This window comes from Pygoscelis adeliae, unplaced genomic scaffold (assembly GCF_000699105.1).
Source record: "Pygoscelis adeliae isolate BGI_AS28 unplaced genomic scaffold, ASM69910v1 Scaffold66, whole genome shotgun sequence".
Classification (NCBI taxonomy): domain Eukaryota; kingdom Metazoa; phylum Chordata; class Aves; order Sphenisciformes; family Spheniscidae; genus Pygoscelis; species Pygoscelis adeliae.
This window is the reverse complement of record NW_008825167.1, coordinates 9,320,551-9,345,481: the sequence shown is the minus strand read 5'-3', so window position 1 is coordinate 9,345,481 and position 24,931 is coordinate 9,320,551. Positions and strand designations below refer to the sequence as shown.

The 24,931-nt window shown below is 40.3% G+C and overlaps 1 protein-coding gene across 2 annotated transcripts in view; it reads right to left on the bottom strand.

Moving 5' to 3' along the window:
* Positions 1 to 305: 305 nt before the first annotated feature.
* The window catches only part of AFAP1 (actin filament associated protein 1), a 62,619-nt gene continuing 37,993 nt past the window's right edge, over positions 306 to 24,931 (bottom strand). The window contains exons 8-17 of one of the 2 annotated variants that reach the window (XM_009328832.1): positions 22,028 to 22,177; positions 18,512 to 18,723; positions 16,887 to 17,032; positions 12,726 to 12,843; positions 9,056 to 9,170; positions 7,361 to 7,525; positions 6,569 to 6,759; positions 5,689 to 5,850; positions 3,680 to 3,730; positions 306 to 985 (exon numbers count right to left, since the gene is read on the bottom strand). In XM_009328832.1, coding sequence (XP_009327107.1) covers positions 959 to 985; positions 3,680 to 3,730; positions 5,689 to 5,850; positions 6,569 to 6,759; positions 7,361 to 7,525; positions 9,056 to 9,170; positions 12,726 to 12,843; positions 16,887 to 17,032; positions 18,512 to 18,723; positions 22,028 to 22,177 — 1,337 coding nt within the window. In that variant the 3' untranslated portion in view covers positions 306 to 958. The remainder of the gene's footprint in view (positions 986 to 3,679; positions 3,731 to 5,688; positions 5,851 to 6,568; positions 6,760 to 7,360; positions 7,526 to 9,055; positions 9,171 to 12,725; positions 12,844 to 16,886; positions 17,033 to 18,511; positions 18,724 to 22,027; positions 22,178 to 24,931) is intronic. The other variant, XM_009328834.1, reaches the window with a different exon arrangement.

Genomic DNA, 24,931 nt, shown 5'->3' with positions numbered 1-24,931 from the left:
AAAAACAAAACAAGACTGACTGTGTAAGCTATTCTGAGTTGCCATTATCTGTTGAGGATTAATTTCAATTACGTTTTCTTTTTCTAAAAGTATAGAAAAGAAGCAGTATCTAAAAATACCTTTTGCCTTTTAAAAAAATCAGGAACAAATCATAGTTCGACAACATGACCTTTGAAAATGACTGGTGCTTCGGAATACTAATAATGAGAACGTACTAAAATGTTTTTTTGTTTTTCAAAGTATGGCAGCTTTTTATCTCCCAATGACAAAAGCATCTGTCTAAATAGTATCCAAAAAATGCTTCACAGCTGAGTCGTGTCATCCCACAGTCTCGCACCAGCGTAGAGGACAGCGGCACTGAAGAGCTCCTGCCTTCTCGGCCAAGCAAGCCATGCCATTTCCGTGAACACATTTCTTCAGTTTTCCTTTGCCACGTGAACCGCTAACAGCAAGGCGACTGCTAATGAGCAAGACTTCACTGAGCCACCTCTGTGGCAGACCTCGCAAAGTCAGTTTTAACCTGCAAGAGTACTTCTTATCCGTAATGATTTCACATCGGTCTTAACGCACCAGTCTTCAGTGGTGTTCAGGCCACCTGATGCGATATAATTAACATTGCTGGTCTATGCTGTTTCAGCAAAGTAAACTTTCAACTGTGACTTTATGCTCCTTTTTACTTACTATGGTTGGTTTGGTTTTTTTGGTTTTCATTTTCTTTACCAGTGAAGTTGGAAATAAAGAGTTACGGCTAATAAAAAGGGGCACACGTAGTTACACAGCAATACAGTAGAGGGAATACAGGCAAATTAGCGCCAAGCTACCATTAACCTAACAGAATTAGAAAACCTCTTTCTTACGTTGTATCGCTTGATACCACCTTTCAGATCAGTCTTTTGCAGCCTATGTCTTGGTCCATAACAGGTAAGGCCTTTATGGAAAGTGAGTGGTTTTGCTATATTTATGTTCCATTTTTCATCTCCCATTCCTGGAAGGGGGGAAAAAAAAAGAAGTGTTGGAGAAATCAGGATATTTCACTGATGTCATCAGATCAGCCAAAGCCAGCTGAGGTCAGTAACAGTTTTTCCATTAACTTCATTAGATCCAGCCTTCTGCCCACATATTAGTCAGGGAGTGCTAAGAAGTATGGCCTGATAGCGTCTGTGCGCAGCTTCCACCCCTCCACAACTATATATGGCAACTTCTTCTCTAGCGCACTGCAAATAAGCCCAGTTTGTTTTCTGCAAAGGGTACTTATGGAGCAAATTCACACACCACAGCTGGTCTAAAGCACTCAGCTGGAGCTGAGTAAGAGAGAGGCTGATTTAGCATATAGGGCTTTCTAACTTACTTGCATGAGACAGCAGGAAGCACTCAATATCTCTCATAGCTGACACCAAGTGATTGCTTTACTACTCTTCAATTTTTTATTATAAAACTCATGGCAGATACACGTTTCTATGGCTAACAAGGGCAACTTACTGATGTAGAGAGACTTACAGGCAGGGTAAAACCAAACAAGTTAGTTTACATTGCATTTGTTTCCCATATACATAATCCAAGTTGAACTATTGCTCAGCAAGTTAAAGAAATCACCTTGCCTTTCCATGCCTCAGTTTCCCCACCTGTTAGCTGAGGACAATGACACCTACCATCCACAGCAAAGCACGGAATCTATAATGATTTCATCCCTATATCTCAGAGCAAGGTACTGCCATTTCTTCAGCCACGTAAGTGAAAATTGTGAGATAGCTATACACCCAGTTAAATCAAACTTGTGCCTATTGAGTGATACCTACAGTATTTCCTAACACTACATAGGAGCAGAAGAGCTGAAGAGGGATGGGCTCAGCCTAGGACATCTGTACTGTACCTACTCCCTGAATCACACCCTTACAGTGATCAGAAAATAATGATGATACGACGGACTTGGCCTCTTGCTGAAGTAATCCCCATGGAGCAACCGCCCAGCTGTTCCTAGCCAGGCACTACAGATTCCTCTCCCACCCACTATCATCTACTCTGCAGAGATAATCTGCAGGCAGCCTGCTGACTTGGCTCCCAACCTGAATTCCTGAATTTAACACTCATTCCACAACATTTAACAGCTCTGACTGAAACCTGTTACTTATCCATGTAAATATCTATTTCTGCTGCTCAAAGCAGTAATAGCATTAATTTGGCTAAACAGCTGCACGACTATGACACCTCTTCAACCATTGTAAAGCAACAGTAAAGGTCACAGTTGGTGGCTGCTTTAGCAACATAAGAAAAAAAATCTTGGGTTTAAAGCAGGTTGACAATAGTTTATTTTTTTTTTCTTTTGTGGGTTTTTTCCCCTTCATTTCAATGGTACTTTTATTAAAATACAGTATATTTTAAATATTTGGTTTTACACTTCAAATTATGGTAAACCTAAACTTAAAACACAGTATTGGTAAAAACTAAATTACTTTAAAATGGATATTGAATGTATATTCTTTATGTATACGCTGCCAAAGCTCTAAAGGAAGTTGTTGGCTAAGCAACTGGGAGGAGAATTTTTCTAAGTGTTAAACAAGCCTTGAAAGCAGTAGCTTCTTTTCAGGTGCAGAAGGAACTTTTTCTTTGTTTCCATTTCTCCAGCAGGTTCACACCAATGAAAGAATGTTTAAGTCAACACTGACAGCCTGACCGGGAGCTGGGAAACTGGGAGAGCTCCTTTTCTTCTCCAGTCCCTGAACACAAGCAAAATGTAAGCTTCAAAATGACATTCACCGGTCCACCAGTTTTGAAAACAGATCAGAAATGCTCATTGCAGTTTCCTTGCTATACATAACAATTTGGTTTTAGAAATCAATTTGAAATGTGAAATATTTAAATAATTGTTTTTCTTGTACAGCAAGGATATCTGGGGTATTTTACTTCTCTAGGAATGCTAATGCAGAATATTGTTTTCTACATTTTAATACCATCTCCATTTCCAGCCAAGTAGAGATTAACAAAATTGCACTTAAAATGCCTTCTGACTTCTTAAAAATATGCATTATTACTTTCTAAAAAAAAAATAAAAGCATGTTACAAACAGAAAAGTTAAAATAATCCAAATATATGTATGCATATATGTGTATACGTAAAGTATATGTCCTACACAGTCAATGTCCAAATTGCTGCTAGTTCTTAGATTTAACACTGGATCTGTCCTCTTGCTTCTCTCTATATTTCCCTCTCGTGTCAGTGCATCTGAGAGGAGAGAGATTTTGGTGGAGCAGCTTCCAAACCTGCTGTCTCAGGTGCCTCGCCTCCCCTCCGAGGCATTGCTGCGCCATACAGCTCTCAGAGCAGGCTGCACAGTGCACACATTTTGCAGCAGCAGCTGCCCTAGCAGAGAGCGGCGCAGTGCTGTGGGCTCACGACAGTGACGTGAGGGTGGCTGCAAACACAAGGCTGGCTGGTGACAGGCTCGGCATCCTTCGTGCAAGGAAAGAGCAAGAAGGGAGGCATTCAGTGCATTCAAATACATACTGGGGAAAAAAAATAATGTGCCATTTTGAACACTAATACAACTCCCTCATAACATTGGGAGATTTGCCAGTTGCTGAAGATGCAAGCGTTAGCACGACCTGAAACCTGTTTCACGCCCACATATTACACTGACATCCATGCGTGGAGAGCCAAGTAAGTTCTGCTCTGGGATAGTCACGTGTGACGCCCTTTCTTTAGCCACATCTATAAGGCCTGGGCTCACGCATAACTGCAAAAGGCCAAAAGAATTGAGAGCCAGATTCCACCCTCGCATATGTACAGCTAACTCCCCCTGAAAGCGGGGTGTGCTGCAGATGCATACCTGATGGCAGACTTTGGCTGCAGCTCCTTGCGAATGGGCTGAGTACAGCTTGGGTTGCACTATGTAATTCAGCAAAATTTCACTCTTAATATTTAGTGTGTGAGGTTTTAGGAAAAAGCTGTTAAAGCTGAATTGGATACTTTGAGTTGTTTTTCCCAGGATGGGAAATATGCTTAGTAGCTCCATATCCTTTCTGATTAGCCTAATCTTATATGCAAGATTCCTCTGCAAAAGAGCTTGACGAACCTATCGTGCCATCCAAAGCACAGCGATACCAAACAACACAGCAGGGTTTTTCCTGTATGCTATATGCTGAGCATAAAAAATGTACTACAGCTGGAAGGTATTCTTTACACCAAAAATGTTTAGCTTTTTATAGTGCCTTGGTTTCTCCAGCTCTAAAGATTAAATGGCTGGCTTTAATGTGCCTGTCCAGGGTGTAGCACAAATTCATGCTCCCTTTCATTAGGATTATGCTCTAACTGCTATACCGCATTCCCCCAAGTAACGCTGTGCTAACATGCAAATCTAAGATGAAGTGTATAGTTAAGAGATGATATCTTTATGAGACAAATTAGGGTATAATTGGAATACACCGATAAGCTTTAGAGCACATGAATCCTTCTTCAGCTTTGAAACACAAGCAGCAAACTTCGAAGTTAAATAGAACCAAAACCTGTTACTCTGAGTTTAATTATTCTTAGTTGAATTTAAATGAATTAGGCTAACTGGCAGAAAAAGCAGTTGATGTCCATGGGAAAGATGGAGGAAATGGTGGTAGAAGAAGGCTGAGAAGGCTCTTGCATAAGGTACAGCAGGAGAAGTAATTCATGGCCTGGGCAATGTAGAGAGGTTAAAGGGGCTGGGGGGAGGAAACGGGAGAGATTAGGATGTGCCAGAAAACCAAATCACTTGTTGAGATGATGATTTTTCAGTATCTACTATGCTTAGGTGCCAGGCTCATGCTCAGTCACTGTAAATGTATATAATCAATGAAGACATGTAACAAAAATTACTTAAAAAAATCCCTATACAGAACACTTCATTGTTTTGAAAAAAGAAATGGACTGCATGAAAGACAATCGTCTATGATTATTATTGTTTATAATTACAATTAGCAGTGAGCTACTAAATCAACAAAAGCTTGGGCCAACGCTATTACTGTCACCCTTGGTCATGTGCTGCCCACATGCTTATGTTGCTAGCAAATTTAGCCCAAAAGAATGGTCATAAAAATCTCATTTAAACTAAAGCACAAAAATTAGAAAATGCTAACAATACAACAGGAACGCAAACTTCAGCCTGGTACTTGTGAGACTAAATTAAACTAATTCAATTTCTACTTTAAATGTACATTAAGAGTAGATACTTGCACAACACATCGTCGATTACTATAACGTAGAACTATTCTTTTCTTGCACCAGCTGGCAAAGATCAGACCTGATCTTGTGTTGTTTCAGAACACTTACTATAACAGTGTTCTTTTAACCACTTCTCTGCTACACAGATTAGTGTAACTTTAGGAATTTCAGATGGACTGTCTACACCACAGACCACTTACCTTGCAAATTAAATCTATAAAGGAACAGAGTAAAACAGGGAATGAGAGAGTAGAGTCAAATCTGTCTCCCAAACTCCTTACCAATTCTGCAAAAGGTTTCCCAACATCAACAGTATTTATGCAGTAATACAAATAATTTAGATATGGTGCATTCTCTTCTTAAAGCTAAATTTCACCCACAGGAGCAGCAGGAACCAACTTTTCCCTCTCTCCTTCTCTGTCTCCGTCTTGCCACAAGCAAATAAGATTTCTTTAAAAGTAAGAAAAAGGACAGACAAAGAAAACTAGACATAAGCCTTCTCACCTTTGCTTTTCGAAGGACATGGCCTCGACATGGAGAATTATTTGCCGAGGGAGGTCGCTTCAGAGCTGCTGCGCTGTTCACAGGTATTGAGCATTCAGTATCACTGGTATCACAACTGGAGATTGGAGAGTTTTCCAAAGTTCGGTGCTTGAAAATTGGAGACTAATAAAGAGTGAAAACCCTACATTGAGTTTCCTCTGAATAGTCACATGAGCAATATTTTCTATCTAGACTTAGAACTGCAGGTTTTTTTTTAAAGAAACCATAATAATGATGGATAAATGAAAAAGAGGTTAGAACAAAAGAAAACAAAGCGAAGTGTGTGTTCTGTGATGAAAATTCAAGTTTGTTTTCTGGGATTAAACAACATTGGGTCATCTGGAGGAACTGACACATCCCTCTGATCCTTCTGATGCAGCTACCCAGTTGCTTCTGACACAGATCCACAGCATGAGCAAGGCTGCCATGCTCCATCGTGAATGTGTGAGATGCAGCCCTTGCAAAGGGTGACAGTGACTGACAGGGGACTGACACAAGTAGGTCTCCATCACTGCACGATGACCTGGTGCATTTAAATCTCCCTGGGATGGAGCAATGTCTCAGTTCATGCACTTTTACAATCACTGAGGACAATGAGGTGCCAGCTTTTGCACATCATCCTAACACATACTGCCTGTGATTCCCATGTCTACCTGCTCCCCGTTGCTGTAGAAAGTACAGCAGATGTAGGTGAAGAATGCAAATAATGCAGAAAGGCATTTAGTTCTGCTCTTATTTCCTGGGCTTAATAAACCTTTTGAAAACTCTCAGTTTCCACTCATTTTACTGGAGCTCAGAAGCTCATGGTACTGGGATTTGCATGTTTAATGGCTTTGCATACCTGTGGGCTTGATGTTCCTGACTTGGGCTCAATAGCCAAGCCCAGTGTGATGCCACCAGCCAAGGCTTTCTTAAGGCTCTCCTTCACCTCGGTCAGTTCTAGCTCCAAGTTTACACGCTCAGCCTCCTTCTGCTTACACTCCTCTTCCAACTTCTTTAACTTGTCTTCAAGAATCACTTGGGTCTTCCTGCCTGTCATCCACAGCAATGTTATTATTTCAGTAAGAAGCTTAAATTGACACTTACAGAAATTATTTTATTTTTAAAAATGTAAGGAACAAGGTCGCTAAAAATCAGTGACATCACAAAAAAGTTATGTAATTTGCAAAAACCACTTTTTTCATGTAAAAAGTTTAGCAACAGAAATTAAATGCTTTCTTTCAGGTCCCTTCCCTAGGTTTCTGGTCTAGTTTCAAATCAGTACTTGTTTTGTTATTTTTCCATGTAATGAAAATATAATTAGCCAGTCACATAAAATTATTCTCATGTTCTACTTGTCTGAAGTCCCTATCAGTGTAATTTCATAGAGGGGATACACACAGACAGACAGACATATATATTAAAAAAAAAGTGTATAAAATAAGTATATACACCTATACATATATATAATATAAATATATATTTATATTATATATTTTGTATCTATATAGAAAGCAAATATAGACATTACAGACTATTGTTTAACATCAAAACCAAACCTCATGTAGTGGCATGTCTTCAGCACAGAATACGAAGCTATTTGGATAATTAAGCCTACCCAGGGCAGAATTCAGCACAAAAAAGCACCTCATACCAGCATTGACTTCAATGGCAGCACGTAGATCTTTTCTTTCTTTTCGGAGCTGGGCCAGCCTATTCCGGAGCGCTTCTTTCCTCTTTAGCAGCTCCTCCTCTTTGCTTTGTAACCTCTTTGCATCTGCCTCCACACGATTCTTGCCATATTTGTACTGCTCCGCATCTGTATGTATTGGATTCTGGTTATTTATGGCTAAATTAACAGTAAAACTCTAAACTATTCCCTGAGACTGAACATCACATGAAGCATTTCATGGTTTGAGAAACCAGTTAACCACCCCTCTTCCACCGACTTTTTCTCAAGGTCTGTGATTCCCGCTGAGTTCTGAAGCACAGCTTTGGGAATGATACGGGATAGATTGTTTGTTCTCTGCATTTAGACGGGGAAGATGAGAAATACCAGTCACCTTATAGTGCACTGGCTTTGAAAAATGGCCTCGCCTTTCTGTGTAGTTCAAAAGAAGGAAAGGAGGCTCCTCTTTATCTCTGAACCCTTGATTTTTAATTGGAAGGGGTCAGAGGAAAAGCTACCTGTTTGCCCTTTTTGCCTGGTTTCCATTCCTACTTCAAGTACTTAAAGCACACATCTTTTCTCACCTGACATAAGAGAATACAATGATGTTCTCAGTTTTTTGATACTTGAGTTTTCTTTTTCTTTTTTTTTTTCCTTAATTTCCCATATAAGCTTTCACTTCATGGCTCACATGTGGCTGTGTTCTAATTTATATCACAGCCCCTTCTATACCTCTGCTCCAGTTGCAGACTCAAAGAAAATAGGTCAGCTAACCCATCACTCTGTCTGTCTGCATATCTGAAGGCAAAGTCAACTGCACTAAACCATTCCTGACAATTAGTTGTCAGACCAGTTTTAGTCAGTCTTTAGTAACCGAGATGCCTTTACTCCCACAACTACCTATTCCAGTACCAATTGACCTGCCTAGTTAGAAAGAGACATACTTTTTTCTTAAAGTCTAACCCAAATTTCCCTTACTGCCATTAAATCCATGACTTCTTAAAAATTTATCATGGGATCAAAAAAACCACATTCACTCCTTCTCTAGAAGAAGCCATGTTTTTGAATCCATATTTAAAAATATGATTCTAGCTCTTTTTTGTCTTTTCTTCTTTAAGCAAAGCAATCCCTGTTAGGGATTTCCTAGAGGCAATCCACCTGCCCAGAAGACCCCTCTTTCTGAACGTGCCACTTGCCAATTGAAATCTCATCTCTCTGAGGAAGTTTTTGAGCTGTATGGTTGTCTTCATCATTTTGTTATACCTTTTCTTTTTCATTAGTGATAAGAATAATTCCACTTTTGAGCAACATAATGTCCTCGCGTCTTTCCCAGCTCCTCATCCTCCTCTTCCAACAGGAAGACAGAATTGCTCTCTGCCCCAAATGAAGAATCATTACCCTTTTTTTTTTCCTGCTGCCCTCATGACTTTGCAGCCATGGGTCCACATTTCATATTTATCGTTCTCCATATGACAACCTTTTATCTCGTGGCATGGCTGGAGTACTGGGTCACCAATGCACACAATATCCCCTATTCAAAGTCTTGGTGGGCATCTCCTGCTCAGCCTCTCAGCCACAGAAGAACCACAGTGGTCCTTTATCTTGTTTGCTAAGACGACAGCTATTTTGGGTAGCCTCATGACTCCGTTCACAAGTGAGGCAGCAGCAAGAAATACTTACTGGATGCGGTGCGCTTCACACATGACACCGATTCAGATTTCTTCGGCTGGCTATTTAAAGTTCTCCCTTTTCCGGTGATCCCATTAGCAGTCACAGGAGGCTTCTTGCCTTTAAACTGTTTGAAAACAAAAGTACAGATGGGCTCCAGCTATTCCTGTGCCACTGGCATTACAGTCACCCTTTCATCAAGGGCAAAGCTTGACAAAAAGCCACCTGCTCGGAGAACCTTAACAGAGCGCATTGATTGAGCTGGAGACAGCGCTTCCTCCAGAGATGTTGTCTTGAGAGCTGCCTGCTCAGCAGAAGGCACACCAGCAATCACAGTATAACAAGGGGATGAACTCCCCATCTCTGGCGGCATCACGGTCTCCAAGTTATTTAAAACTCTGGCATTTACTATATTAAGACAGCCATTGCGAGGCAGAAAAGTTGTACCTTTGAAACACAGGTTTGTCAGAGTTAATTTCATATAGAAAAACCCAACAGGGTTTGCCACACAAAAATTCAACACTGTTTCTTATTTACTATATGACCTTGCCATCCTTGTGGTGCATGGATTTTTTCTTGCAAAACAATATAATTATTACACATGTTTAAATGTTAGGAGTTAACATATCAATTTCCTCATATACAACCTCTAGCTACTAATTAAAAGTTTTTTGTACTTAAAAAAAGCAACCTCTCATAATGGCCAGGCAAACTCACAAGATTACCAGAAACCGCACGTTTCATGTCCAAGGGGTTTCCATTTAGAGGGCTCCCCTGCAATGAACTGAACCCTGGGAAGAGCAACGCTGTCCTGACTAATCGTAGTGTTTCCACGGGGGATGCCTTAGCTGAGCACAGGGCATAGGTGTGCCACGCTCTGGTCACCTGCTTCCAAAAGCTTTTGAGGACTGAACCAGGAGTGCAACGAGAAGCCTGCAGCTGCAGCCAAGGATTAGGGCAATTTATTGCTCGGGTCCACCTCCGATTCTGCAACTCCACTGAATTCTAATATTCCAACATGAAGTTTTTGTAAGGGTTAAGTGAGTTAACACACAATGTGACAGGTACCTTATACAAGGGAAACACTTATCGAACTGTTCCATTTCAGGTTAGATCGAAAACCACCCATCTGTGATACATTCACAGGCTTATGCCAACGACCAGCTTTTGCAGACTGGCTATGGGCTCTAGAGAAGGTCCCTGGCGTGGCTGCGAGCAAGGCTTGCTCTGGCCCCCCTGCCGGGGTCTGCCTGTCTGCTACTGAGGCTGAGCACACAGGATTTCATCTGCTCTGTAGCTTCGCATTTCAGCTAAGGTCCAGAAGCCTGAGACCACCCTCAGAAAGCAGCATAGACATAGGCTTAGTTTTTTTGCAGGGGAAGAAAATAACAGGCAGTAATTTAAATATGGTATATACACACTATATACAATATCATTTAGTATATATAAAATACAGTACATGTTATGATATATATGTGCATATTCACAATATCTATAACCATAGTATATACAATATACAGATTAGTAAAATTCTAGAGAGGCAAATTTGCTCTCACAGCCAGGTCATTTTTCACTTTTCTTTTTTTTTTTTAAGTCGTCACTGCCTAAGGAGACAGAAGGCGGCTAGATATGCATTCAGGTTAAGTTTGGAAGGCCACATCTATTTTTTTGTTGTTATCCACAATCTGTAAATCGTCAAGAACTTGTGGGGAAAGCCTTTCCCAAGTGCCAATACTTTCACATCAGAATTTACAACTTAGCAAATCTGTTTCATTTGCAGTGGACTCATGACTAAACTCTAAGCACTTCAGTGCTAACACTAAGGGACTGAAATAGCCCAAGGCCCTTTAGATAACAACCAGATAAACAGAACAGACAAAAAATAAAAAGCTTTGTTAAGTATTAAATAGTACAGTACCTGCGAGCCAGATCCCCTCCCCACAGCAGAGGTATTAGTGACAGACTGAGCAGAAGACAGATTGGATGAGACAGGGTATTTGTAATGGTTAGAGGAGAGTTTGTCAGTAGATAACCTATTGGGTTTCCTGTCAGCTGGCGGATAGCGCGCAAAGATTTTTGGAGACGGCAAGTTATCGTACAGGCCTGCGTTATCATAAAGCATTTCTTCTCCAATGTTCCTGCTACGAGAAGAAGGAAAGCCATCTTCTGGTTCCCACTGCAACACATACACTTTGGCAGTTAGTTAACAATATACCATGCAGAAACTCCTAAGTGAAATTAAAACATTAGTAATTCTTTTGACCATAGCAAGCCCTCGGTGTTTAGCAAGCATATGCTTATTGCTTACACTTGAGTCAAACTATTTAGAAAGTGGGGGAGGACACAGTGTGGAAAGGAAGCATTGCATTACATAGCTCATAGCCTCAGTCCTGTGCATTTTCCATAGTATGACCAAACAGGTGCTATCCTATTACCCTTGCTGTTTCACAGACTGCACCTTCAGTTGTTAGCTCTAGCACTGAGGGGGCACAAGCAGACTGTGTTAACAGGGGGATACTCACAGGCTACACAGATGAATCTGTGGGATTACATCTGGTACATGAGTTGTTAAAAGTAATTTGGCCTAACAGTTAGCAGAAGCCAAGAGGGTTTTTTCTTTTTTTTTTTTTTCTTCTTTCTTCAGGCTATATGTCTTTCCAGTGAATACCAGCTGCTGGTATGCTAGTATTACATTTTATTTGCTGGAGAATTATTATTCTGAGCTAACCAGCTAAAATAGCTACAGGCCATTCCTTTTTTTTTTCCCTTTTTTTTTTCCCCCAGAAAAATGGAAAGCTCAACAACAATACTCCAGTGATTCATTTAATTACTCTTCAAAGAAACCAATCTGGTTGGCAAATACCCTTCCTTAACCCATCCTGGCTGTGGCAGTACACTACTCATACAAAGGCTTGAGCACATCCAAGAACTACACATACAGACTACTCACCACACATGTGGTCATGTCTTCTTCCCAAGAGGGGTTTTCTACCATCTTTCTGACATTATTAAGACATGATGGAGGACTGAACTTGTGGTCCACTTAACACTTTGAATCTCTGAATTTCTCTTGAGTTCAGCCTTTCTGAAGCAGCCCAAATTAAGAGCTGTCACAGGCTGTAGCTCCCCTGTAAATTTTCCTGAGGACCACATATTGCTATGGGTTAACATCCACTATGTGTTAAACCCTATTATGCATCTGCCTACGATCAGCTCTGCAATTTACCAAGACGGAAGTGACCACTGTGGTTCCCCTTTGGGATGAGCAGTACCTGCCATCATCATGAATGCAGCCCCAGGGACTGAGAAGCGGTTTGGTTTTGGTTTTTTTTCAACAGACACCAAGAAGTGCCTGGTGTAACTGAGTCCTTAATTTTGCCAGGTCCGGTGTGATCTAAAAAATACCCCCTCAAGTGAGTATTATATTCAAGGACTTGGCAACAAATCATCAACAGGCAACTGCTTTCTAAATGCACGTTGGCTCACATGCAGGTTAATGTAAACAGTATGTCCCACACCCCTAATACTCTGTAGGTGTGAGAGAAGTTTGCAGCCTCCAATCAAAAAAAAATAGGAGTTCATGTGGAAACTAACCAGTGGGGCTTTTTAGATAATATAATTTTCAGATGTCCATGCATTCAACACATGCAAACCATTTGTTCTGTGCAAATTCAATTCTTACCGATCCATTTATGCAGGGAACATCATCGTAATGAAGTGCCATTCCACTCGGACAGGCGTAGCCATTGGCAGTGCTTCCCCGATACGGATTTGTAGATATAACTCGTCTGTTCATAAAACTGAATAAAGCAAAATAAAAATAATAAAAACCAGTGCTTGAACCTAAGTCTAAACGATGATTCAGCGGTGTGTTCCCTGTATCTGATTATGTAGCCTGGAAGCATATTATCTTCTCACTTCCTGCAGGAAAGCTGAGGACAGTTTTCTTCTTTTGCTACTCACATGTTGCTGCTAGCAGCCAATATTACAACACATGCTCCTGTACTCCATTCTTACGGTGGGGATAAGACTGTATGAAAGCCAGGAGGGCAACAGCTGTAACTGCTCAGTGGCATGTTTACAGGGGAACCTGCTGATCTGCGTTTTAAACCAGCTTTAAACCAGTGTCCCATAAAAGTTCCCTTGTTGTCTGCATCAGGGAGAAGCAGGTGTTTCTGGGCGCATGCACGTTCAGGGGGGATGTGAACTTAGGAACTGGGAGAAACAAGAATCAAATCCAGCAAAAATCTGTAAAAAAATGGAACTTTGACAAAATCTAAGTTCACGTATCTATTAAAATTTGCCGAATATTTTCTTCCTCAAAATCTGGGAATTTTTCATTACCATATCAGAACTTTTGTCTGGGCAGAGTGTGCACAATGGCACTATGCATCCCAACTCTCTGTCTGGGTAATTGTGCATACAACTACTCATTCTTGCTCTGTTTCACAAAGTGGATCTGAGCCCTCTGGACACTTCAAAAGGGGGAGATATATATATATATATGTAGAAACATAGAATCATTTAGGTTGGAAAAGACCCTTAAGATCATCAAGCCCAACTGATAACCTAACACTACCAAGTCCACCACTAAACCATGTCCCTAAGCACCACATCTACACGTCTTTTAAATACCTCCAGGGATGGTGACTCAACCACTTCCCTGGGCAGCCTGTTCCAGTGCTTGACAACCATTTTGGTGAAGAAATTTTTCCTAATATCCAATCTAAACCTCCCCTGGCGCAACTTGAGGCCATTTCCTCTCGTCCTATTGCTTGTTACTTACATATACTGTTACATACACTGTTTTTATATATATATATATATATATGTATGTTTGTTTGTTTGTTTGTTCCCCCCCCCCTCCCCAAAATCAATATTGCAGCTTGTTTTACTGGAATTGTGCAGAACACATGCAAGATATCACGGACTACAATGGGTTTTGTGTTGGCAGCAAAGATCTAACAATGCAGAAAATGGCAGAATCAGGCCCAATAGCAATGACAACTCCATTCTAGCAACTGCTGAAATTGAACAATATATAGAGTGAGACCCCAAATAATTTCTATAGAATCATAGAATCATAGAACAGTTTGGGTTGGAAGGGACCTCTAAAGGTCATCTAGTCCAACCCCCCTGCCGTGGGCAGGGACAACTTCAACTAGATCAGGTTGCTCAGAGCCCCGTCCAGCCTGACCTTGAATGTTTCCAGGGATGGGGGATATAGTTTAAGGTGTACGTGAATGGGAAAACAAAGCTGTCCATCCCAAACAATGGAACTATTCAGACTGTGTGCTGACATTCATAAAATATGATAAAGCCCTATTAAAGCAGAGAGGGTCTTCTGTAGCGCTGGCCGGAGCTCAAGAATGCTGTGGTTTCAACAGTTGCTTTCTTTTGGCTTTGGAATAACATGGAGTCCATTGAATTTCTCATTCAGAGGGAGACAGACCTCATCCAACTGTGGCTCACCTGAGCCGCGGGAGACCCGGGCTCACAGGAGGGATGAACCTGCCCAGTTTGGTGTGAACCTTTCAGGGCAGGGCAGGGGTGGAATAATCATTAGACGGAAGCTTTTCTTACTTCAAACAAACAAACAACAAAAAGCCCAAGATAAATTCCATGATAAAAATATTTTTAACTTTATCGTATCTCATACTTTATTAGACATTATTAAAGGGCTGCATCTGTTTACTGTTCCTCTTAATGAAGGACATTACTCAAGTGTTTCTGGTTAGTCTGAAGGACTGCATTTGGAGCCATTATTGTATTTCTTTCTATTTAGGTAGAGTGATGTGTAATAACCATGTCTGAAAACTGGGATATTCATTAATGACATCTGATGCACCTGTAGTAACTATTTCCACCACCAAAGGAAGCTGAGATTTATCTAAGTATCTGCAAGCACTTCATAAGCATTATTTCACTAAGCCTCATTAATCCTGTTTACAGATGCATCCATGTAAGTTAATTGTATTCTGAAACTGCTAGATGGGAAGCAAATGGAGAAAACTTGCTTGGAAGCATTTTTTTCTTCAGCCTTTCCTAGATATCTAATGATTTAGATGAAGAAAATTGATGGGACTATTAATGAAGAGCTGATCGTTTTGCAAAGCATCAGTCTCGGGAAACGAATAACCAATAATCCTGAAGTGACTGCGATAATCAAAGCTTCAATGATAACTGCAGTTAATTTGGAATACTGATATTCACTCTATAAAGGGCAGCAATAGTATGTTATTAACACTTAAGTATCATTGTTATTTGTCCTCATTTTCTAGGAGTAGCTGAAAATCAGCAGACAGCTACTCTAGTTGCTTATTGACAAGCTCTTACAGTCTTTTAAAGACACCCAATGAATTTTAACTAATTCTTAATAGGAGAATTCTGCTACTTTGCAAGTTGTTTGACATTCCTTTCTAACATGTGGTCTAGTTGCATGTTTTTTCACTTAGCTCCAATTAATATCACATTTGTTCAGAAAATGAAAGCCAAGCAGTATTCAGGTGGAGAAGGTTTCCATTCTATTTCTTTCTTAAATGTGGTTATTGCTAGATGCTGACTGAAGCAAAAATACATGTCAACACAGGATAAACTTTTTGAGCCCTATTAACTTCAAAACAAATATTAATGTAAGTCTGTAAGCTAAGTGCATTTTGATTCTATCAGAATGATCTGGTTTTCACAAAACTGGGCTTGTGGTAACACTGAGTCACTTTGGTTTCTATCAGAAGTCATTCAAACCAGATCCTGAATGAAGCTGCCCATTTGCTCTCGTTAAAGCTCTCTTAACACCTCGCTAATGGCAGGAGAGTCTTCTTTTGGAAACCTCTGAAGCTTCTGCCTTTTTTTTTTTTTTTGCATTTTCAGTCCGTTTAAAGTTATGATGGGCAGATGGGGTGTGATTCTCTATTAAGTCACACGAATTCCAAATTTGTGTGGGTATTCTCATTTTGCAGCGAGAAGAGGGATGACGCCTTTGCCAGCTGTCTCCTCAGGCCACCCGCTTTCTGACCCTGGGAAACCACGGGCTATGTCTGCAGCAGAGCATCCCACCTGTCCCAACTGTTCCTTCATTCCCGTTTCTAAACCACCTCATCTGGCCAAGGAAAAATGACAGTCTCTTCTCACCAAAGACTGCTTTAATGCCTAAATTGATTTGAACCTGTAAAACATTATACATGCTGAGTATGCATTACTTTTCTTAGCGCAGGATGAGTGATGGGGAATTCACTGTACTGATTTGCAATTTAAACAGAGTTTCCGTGCTGCGGCCTAGACACCTTCCCAATTTCCACCTCCTAAATTAAACCCCAGAAATTAATTGAACTGGTGTAAGCTTGATGAAGTTTTTAATTAATCAAAAAAGAACTTGAGAAGGAAACACTGAGAATGTGACTATCCAAGATTTAAATTTGCTGTGCATTTATGTACAGCATAATTTGCTGGCTATATGTACAGCAAATACAGCCAATAGATAAATGTGAGCTACGTAGTTGCATATTTATTTAATTTTCAGCATATTTCTCCTTGTCCAGGGATAGTTCTAAGTCTTCAGGCAAAATAAAATATTAAAATATAGCATTTGATAAGGAGACTTACTGAAAAAATGAGTAAAGATTTGACTAAAGTTGGATGGTGTCTGCATCTTTTACAGAACTTAGCAGGATGCCAACACGATAATCATAAACACATCTAACATGCTGCAATGCTGAAACACTTTAGGAGTTCAATATCTGGCAAAGGGGGGTGGATTTTGATAAGCTCTCTTGGCACCGGAGTTAGCGCACGGATATAAATTCTCACAGTACTGGAAACACCCGGGTAGCTGAACGCCTCTCACCAGAACGTCTGTTTGGCAGCCTGGATGACGCTTGCCGTCATTTCCACGTCGATGTAGTCGTAGTGCAGAGCGCCGGGGTCTGTCGAAGACCCCGTTTCCGCCAGCAAAATTCCTATCCATCTGCCCATGTCTTCGGAGGAGGATGCCTGCGAGGAGAGGGCAAGGGCGTACTTCAGGTCTTTAGTCTGCCACTGAGCTGAGCATTATTTCGAAATGGTGCATTCTTTTTGGCTAACAAATTGCTACCACATTGTATGAAAGGCTCTGGTTTCTCTCTGCTGAACTCCTAAAACCCCGAGGATTTCTTATTAAATCTGCTTTGCTAGAAGGAGTGCACTTTAAGTAAGCTATGTGGTCATCAGTTGTGATGTAATATGAAATGGGCAATCTCCAAAAAAGAAGAAAAAATAATTGTTTAAGGCTAGTGGATTTAGATTCAAGTCATGCTTATTTTAGACTTCAGAAAATTGAAAGCTATAACAGAATTATTTTCCTATGCTAGGCTGGGGGATTTTAGTTAGGATGACTCCTAAGAAGAAACTCTTAGTCCTAAGTAGAAACGAGGGGAAAAAAAAAAAAGAATCAGTAGAAGAAATTTTAGTGTTGGTTTTTGAAAAATTCCAATACATTTGTCTAGATGGTGACATTTATATTCCTAATGGCGCAAGTACAAACATGAATACTGTTAAAATATTTTTTTTTTTCATATTTTGCTTCAATTCACCAATTGCAAAGTTAAACAGTAGCAAAATAAATAATGGAAAAAAGTGTGGGGGGAAGGAAACTGTGTGGTTTCTAAATTTCTCATTCTTTTTAAATATTTCATTGCCTTTCACAGTTCCTTGAGCTGTTTTCTAGTTTTTCAACTTCTCTGCACTGCTCACAGGTAACAGGCATGGTTGCAAGGACAGGAGACTAACGTGACCTGCAGTTGGAAATCCAAAGTGGTCAAAGTGTCCATCCTGCCACTGAAAAGAAAAGGTTGCCTCCTCCTATATCTTCATTATACTTGGCTTTAAGTGTCTTCTCATTTCAGCTTTCGATGAATATGATGAATAAAGCCCCTCAGAAAATCCTGACCCACCTAACACAGATGAAGGTATGACCTTCGAAGTGCGAGGACTGTGCCAGTGTGTACACATGTGGTGTGTCAAGAGACTCACCCGGATCCTGGCACGCTCTATCTTCTTACTGCAGAATTACCTTACTACAGATACAGACTGAGCGAAAGTGGTTCATGTAAGTAGCAGACAAATGAGAGTTAAGAGCTCTAGAGTTCCCATCAACAGGGATCCATTATTTAATTATTGCAAAGTTATTTACCCAAAGTGATTATATCCCTGATGTAAAAGTGTGTATAGAGAAGGAGCAGGGATATTTTAGTAACAGGTCAAGGGAAGGTCAGAGAAAAGCATCTTACTGAGAAGATTTCTGAACTGCATTAAATGTCAGTTCTCTCTTTGCCTACAACTCTTAATATTTGTTTCTCCTTCCAGTATTTATTATCGAGCTCTGCAATAATACTATTCCAAAGATTTTTTGAATGGCCAGGTTGTATGAAAGTGCTTCTCTAATTTAGCTTGTGGGAGTTCCTACAAGTCATAGCCATTAGCAAACCACCACACCTCGAGCACAGCGACCTCCTGCCCGTTTCGGAGCAGGCGGAAGGTTAGGGGATGCTTCGAATCCAGTCCCGGGATGACTTCGCAGCCACGGAGAGGGATAGAAACAATATGTGTCTTCAGATCTGTCCTGTCCTTGTGGAAAATCAGTTTATTATCTTTCACTCTGCACCAGCGCTCACGCCAACGGTTATTTGAGAGCACGTTGAGATATCCTGCAATAAAATGAAACGTGAGATATTTTACTCCTGACTTTTTTTGAAAAGAAAAAAAAAAAAAAGAAACTTACTTTTCAATGTAATGCTAGCACTTAAACAACTTTTTCCTCTTACAATAGAAAGTCCAGATGGATTTTAGGAAGACAAATAAATGACCCTGCCCCATTTCTTTTAATGAAAACTTTCACTGTGCCAATAACCTAGAAAAAAGCATATAAAGATGTGATCCCGCTCACGTGCAAGTGGCTGTTCTGTTAGTTGCTGCGGTGGCTGGATGAGCAGGAGCACACTGATCCCCAAGACTTTAGTAAGAATGGGAGAGGGACTGTGATAAAAAGGTACGTACACAGCCAGTGTGCTCACTTCTCCGTATGTAATGGCTTTGATAACTGTGGCTGACCAAAATTTTCTGGGAAAATCACAGCTCCTATTATATAATTAGGTGATGAGCTACCTTCTGTAACATCCAAAATCAGTGTTTTAAGGACCTACTAAGCATTGATGTTATATGTTCTACTTTTGTTTAGAAAGAAGAATGCACGTTTGGTTTGCAACACTTTTAAAGCAGAACTTAAAAAATCGCTACTGATGCCAATAAAAATAAAATTCATATTGGTTTAAAATTCAAGAAGTAAATGTATATGAAATTTAGCTAAACTTTAAGACAAAAGTTTAAACAAAGGTGGGGTTTTTTTTCCAGGGATAATACAGTACCCTTACAACAAATCAAAATTTCATGAACAAAGTGGCTTTTAAAAAAACCCGCTTTTCCTATCATGCTCTGTATCGGATACAGTGTCTAGGCATATAATATCATTAAATGGGCACTGTTTTGTTTTTCCTTCTCTGTCCCATAGCAACAATCATTCCAGACTCAAACCTTAAAATCAAGACAATGCCCAATTTTCCTGCCTTATTTAGTCTGGGAATGAAAAAAAAAAAAAGATCTTTTACTTCCACATTACGAACGGTACATGAATTCAGCATGTTGCTGCTTCCAAACAGGCTATGAAGACGGAAACAAATGATATCTTGCACAGGCCAGAATTTATGTAAAAAAAAAAGTCTTCTATCTCTGGTCTGATTTTCATTTAGTCCTGTTGGATAGCTATCTCTTTGGTTTTCATTAAAACTATGATTTATCATTCATTTTTCTGGGTTCCCCTTCCAACATTATGGTTCCAATGGCAAAGCTTGATCCAACAGGATATAGCAGATCAGAATTGCACACATCTTGGAAGGTGCCATAAAAAAAGGATGATGTGCACAATCCTCTGATTTTGGCTCCTTGTGATGATCACACTCTCCAGCTCTCCTCCCTCCTCCTGTAACAAAACCCTGTATAGCTGTGCATTATAATATAATCCCTAGAAACAGAAAACCCTTCACGTGCAAGCCAGCTGGCTTGTTTTGGAGTGAGAGTCCTTTTTTTCAGACAGTACTTTTCTTCCCCCTCTGCTCCCAACGCACCGCTCAGAAAAGCTCTTCCAAACCCTCCTACTTCACTTGAACTAAGCAGGATCCCATGCTTTTCCTCCCACATATCCCTACTTAAAACTTCAACAGTTTACATGACCAAAATGCCTTGAGTGTGTTCCCAGTTGGGGCATTAGCACTTCAGCTCAGCCCAGGCAAAGACCGGTGATGCTGTAGGGAAGAGCTTTGCCGTGACTTTGAGTGCAGGTGGGTTTCCATTTCCACTCTAGCTGGGTGTCCCCTGCAGCTCTGCTGGGCTTTTCCCTTTGTTCATGGGAGGTAGAGCCTTTTAAAGTGTACAAGCCTTCAACTATGGAGCAACCTCCCAGAGGGCATTGCACTAAGCCAAATTTCTGGTGGTGAGAAACTCCTTCTGCAAAGCCTTCCTGCAATGACCAAAGCTTAGACACTTATATATTTTCCTGTAAAATCTGCAAGTGGTGTTGAGTAGAGCCAAATGCAGGCAATAGTAATGGCTATACTTATGTCCATATCCAAAATAATGATAGAAATTCTAGGAATTAGACTGTCCAGCTGTGGTTAATGTCTCACATAATACAGAATAATCAATGGAGTATGAGACCCCGGAAGTTTGAGCTTTTATGGAAGCCAGATGCTTCAGACAATGCATCTGGCTGGACACAGCTTTTCCCAGCTGTTCTTTTGGCTGATAAATCACATCTGTACTTAGCTGATGTATAGACATATATACACACATACTTATTTAATCAAAGATTGCTTATGTGAATGATTCCTAAAGTGTGGCTTGAGAGCCACCTGTAATCTATGAAGTTCTTGCTGGTGGTCCATGGATCTGCTTCTTTCACCTTGGGCAAGCATCTATCATACTTCATGTACCGATTAGTTCTGCCAACTGCTGCCTAATCACAGATTTCTGGGTTTCCCAAAGTTTTCCTAGTCAATTAAAGGGGAAAAGGCAAATCCAAATTCAGAATCCGGTGCAACTGCTTCACAGCTTGCTTTCTATGAAATTTTTTTTTGGAAGGGATTGGGAGAAGGGTGGGTTCAACCTCATTCACGTATGAAAGTGTTACTTCATACTGGAGCACCAGAAGGCAAACAGGAGAATGTAAATACATTGCATTGTTTGCAAATACCAGAGCTGTGAGGACATCAGCTAAGCGCATTGCGCAAAATCCTAAACTGTGAGCAAACATTAACAGCTAAGGCACAAACCGTAAGCATTTTCTGCGTGCCTTTTTATATACTTCCTTGGTGCTGCCAAGCACTACAGCTGTCGTATGGAGTGATCAACATTAGGAGTTAAAATAGCTTACTAGAAATTTGTTACTTCATTCAAGTTTTGCCCAATATGTACCACTTTAGGAACCCACAATTAAATCACTTTGGCTGAGGCCAGTCGACTGCTGTCTTGATTGCCATCCCATAAAACCTCACCACGATCCATCATAAAAGACTGGATCCCTTCCCAAGAACCTTCTTCTAATTCCTAGCCTAAATTTATTTCATAGTCCAGCCTATATTCATTTTATATCCATTTGTTTGAAAACAGCTCTTGTTTCTTTCTGCTTTTTGTCCACGCTTCTCTTCTCCCTCACCTTTGCAAAGAGCAATGATATGTCTTCTGAGCCTGTGCTACCATTTTATTTAAAAAGTCAAGTTCTTCTAGTCTCTTTTCAAATTATAAGCTCTTGATTACTCCTCTTTCAGTCTGAGTGCATCCTTCTGATGTTGGGGGAAGAATTATAGTAGTAAAAGCAATTTTAGAGGAATTTCTACTCTAGAATTTTATAAAGTTTTAGTTGCAATGTGCATTTAAGACTCAAGGAGAAAAATCACTTACCACATGTTGGAACATCTTCTTCAGCTGATGAGGTCTGTTCATCTGTTGATGGCTTTTTCTTTCCTAAACCAATGATCTTCGTTATTTTTTTCCCTGTTACTTTAGTCACAGTGCCCTTGGCTTCTGATTTTGAACTTTTTTTCCTCTTCACTATTAAGAAAGCAAAAGTGTGTATTTTAGTGTGTTTAAATTAACCAATGACTAGAGGGAACCTGAATAAAAACAGTAGTTCAGACAAGCAATCCTGTGCAAGATGAACATTTGTACAAAAGTTGCAGACTGCAATGAGATAAACATCATATGCCCTCTCTAATGCAGATGCTTATAAATAACCTCTGTGCTATAAAAATCATGGCATTCAGAAGGATAAGAAAAACAAAAATCAAGCTTCTAATTTAATTTAATCTAATCAAGCTGAAAGTCTCTTTCCACAGCAGTCATCATCTAATTTATCAGTATGACTGAGGTACCTGCACATAAATTTAGCTCATATACACAAGAATAAAAATCCAGCCAGATGATCCTTCATTGTTCCTAAACATTTACCTCAAAATACTTCAACAATTAAGTACACAACAAAGACAGAATATGCTTGCCTAGCAAAAATACTCCTGCCATGTACAATTAAGGTATCTTATAATAATGGACCTTTTAGAAAGACAAGACTTATAAATTAACTACTAACAATTAAATTAGTGGGATCAGTATAAGCATTCAATGGTTAGAAGTTGGCACTTTTTGTGATCATGAGGGCTTGGAAAGAAGAAGCTCTGCTGAAAAGAGGTATTTTGCTAACATTCAGTCTATGCTTCCATTAACTTAATACATCACTAGTAATATTACAGCTCCGTGCACTGAGGCATGTTGAGCTGCTGAACGTAACATGGCAAGGACTATGGATATAGTTTTTAAAAGTGCCTATCTGACTAAAATCCTAATAAATTTTTTAAAAAAGTTTCTAAGATTAAACAGAATCAGAAAAAAAGACCTTTTATTTGCAAAACAGAACAAACGAAATGAACTTTCGGAAATTGCATTCAGTGGCCTAATTTGGATTCCATCAATAGAGCAACAGTCTCTCTGCTAACTGAAAGGGCAGCAAAAACATCCATCAACTTGCCCCGATACATGATTTTGATGAAAAATACATTTAGGATAGTTACTGATTGAGCTGCTGTAATTGACATCAATTCCCTTTGCAACAGGGAACATTTAGTGGTTATGGACTTGTGTAAACTGAGGAAAAAAAGGACAAAATGTTCATACGAGAAATGGCTATATGAACTGATGAACCGGGAAGAAGAATGCACGGGAAACAGAGAAGCAGTTTGGGACTCACAATGGGATAATTTATCATATTTAGTTTAATTGTTAGGAATCATGGAACGTTATTTAGAAATTGTATCAGTAGCCAAGACTGTACAAATCTGTCACCTGCCACATGCGGTGCCGAGGGGGAAAGGCAGCTTTTCAGGTGCGGATAGCTGTTCACCAGCAAACTCCAATACAGCGACACGTGTGTGCAAGCAAAGGTCTAATTCTCTCTTCCTAAGGGAAGGGTGTTCACAACTTATACTGCGCTCTCTAAACATGCAACGAGCTGCCATGTTTGAGGGAGGAAGGTCACCCGCCCCATCTGCTCATGTCAGCCCCTGCCTGAGGGAAAACCCAAAGGCAGCACCTGCCCACAGACCGGTTTCTGTCCCACGCAGCGGCAGCCCATGACCAGCTGTGGCTGTTGAGTGGGGAGGAGATTGAAAGCATTAAAAAAAAGCCAGAGACTGAGAAAAACTCATCTCTCTGAGACAGAAGCCCAAAGGAACCATTCTCAGGAGCAAGAACAGACAGTGGAATAAGCCCATTTTGGTGCTTTTTAGTTTTTGTGTCCTATCTTCCCTTCACACTGCTGTTTTATTTTCCTGCAGAACTGAGAGGCGGCAGAAATAAGGCCTTCATGACTTAATCTTTTTGAGTCTAAAGAATATACTGATTGCCTGACTGCCAGTGACTTTTGTCACAAAAGTCTTTTCTTCTCATTTCCTTCCCTACATCAAAACGAGCAGCTGGTTAAGAGTGGAGTAGAGGCTGGCCGTGACCGCTGGAGATGACTGCTCTCGAGTGTCCCTTCCCACATACTCCCTTAAGTGTTTCCTATCCATTGTGTAACAAAATTGTGGACCTTCATCCAGAACCACTTAAAATGATGCCAGGCATAGTTTAATCTCCTTGCAGTCATTAATGCCTATTATTTTTATTACTACATATTGAAGGTCACAACTTTCAACAGCAACCGGTATTTTTAATTACTCTCCTTGAGACATCTAAGCTGGGCTGGTTTTCCAGCAGCACGTGCTCTATCAGTGTGCCTCTTGTGGGGCACCTGAGCGACCAGGCACTTTTGGACATCATGGACAAACAGCTTTTGGATCACAGATGTTTCTCAGCAGGTTTCAGAGGCTAAAACAGTAGTACGCTTTTTGAAAGCTTAGTAGAAGATTTTATAGGGTGAAATCTAACCATGTACCACAACTTCTAGAAACCACAAAAACCTGACGTTGTTCTATACTGTTGGGTATGTCAGAGATCTGTATAGTCAGGAAATGTTGGAAAACGACCCAGGGAGAAGATAAAGGAAATGAGTCAAAAGGCGAGACAGCGCTGGCACCGAGGCCAGTATTGACTTCGTGCTCACTGCAGCTCACATTACCCTTCAGCTTGACAGCCGCAGAAAAATGTCTTATTGAAACGATACCACTGCTACACGGCAAGTTAACAAAGTCACAGAATTTCTTCCGCTTTGGGGAGCAGAGAGGGGGGTGGCGCAGAGAGCATAGGGGTTGAGTTGTTTAGATATAACTCAGACAAAATTCCCTCTGGGTTTGGGATGTGCCTCTGTTAGATTAT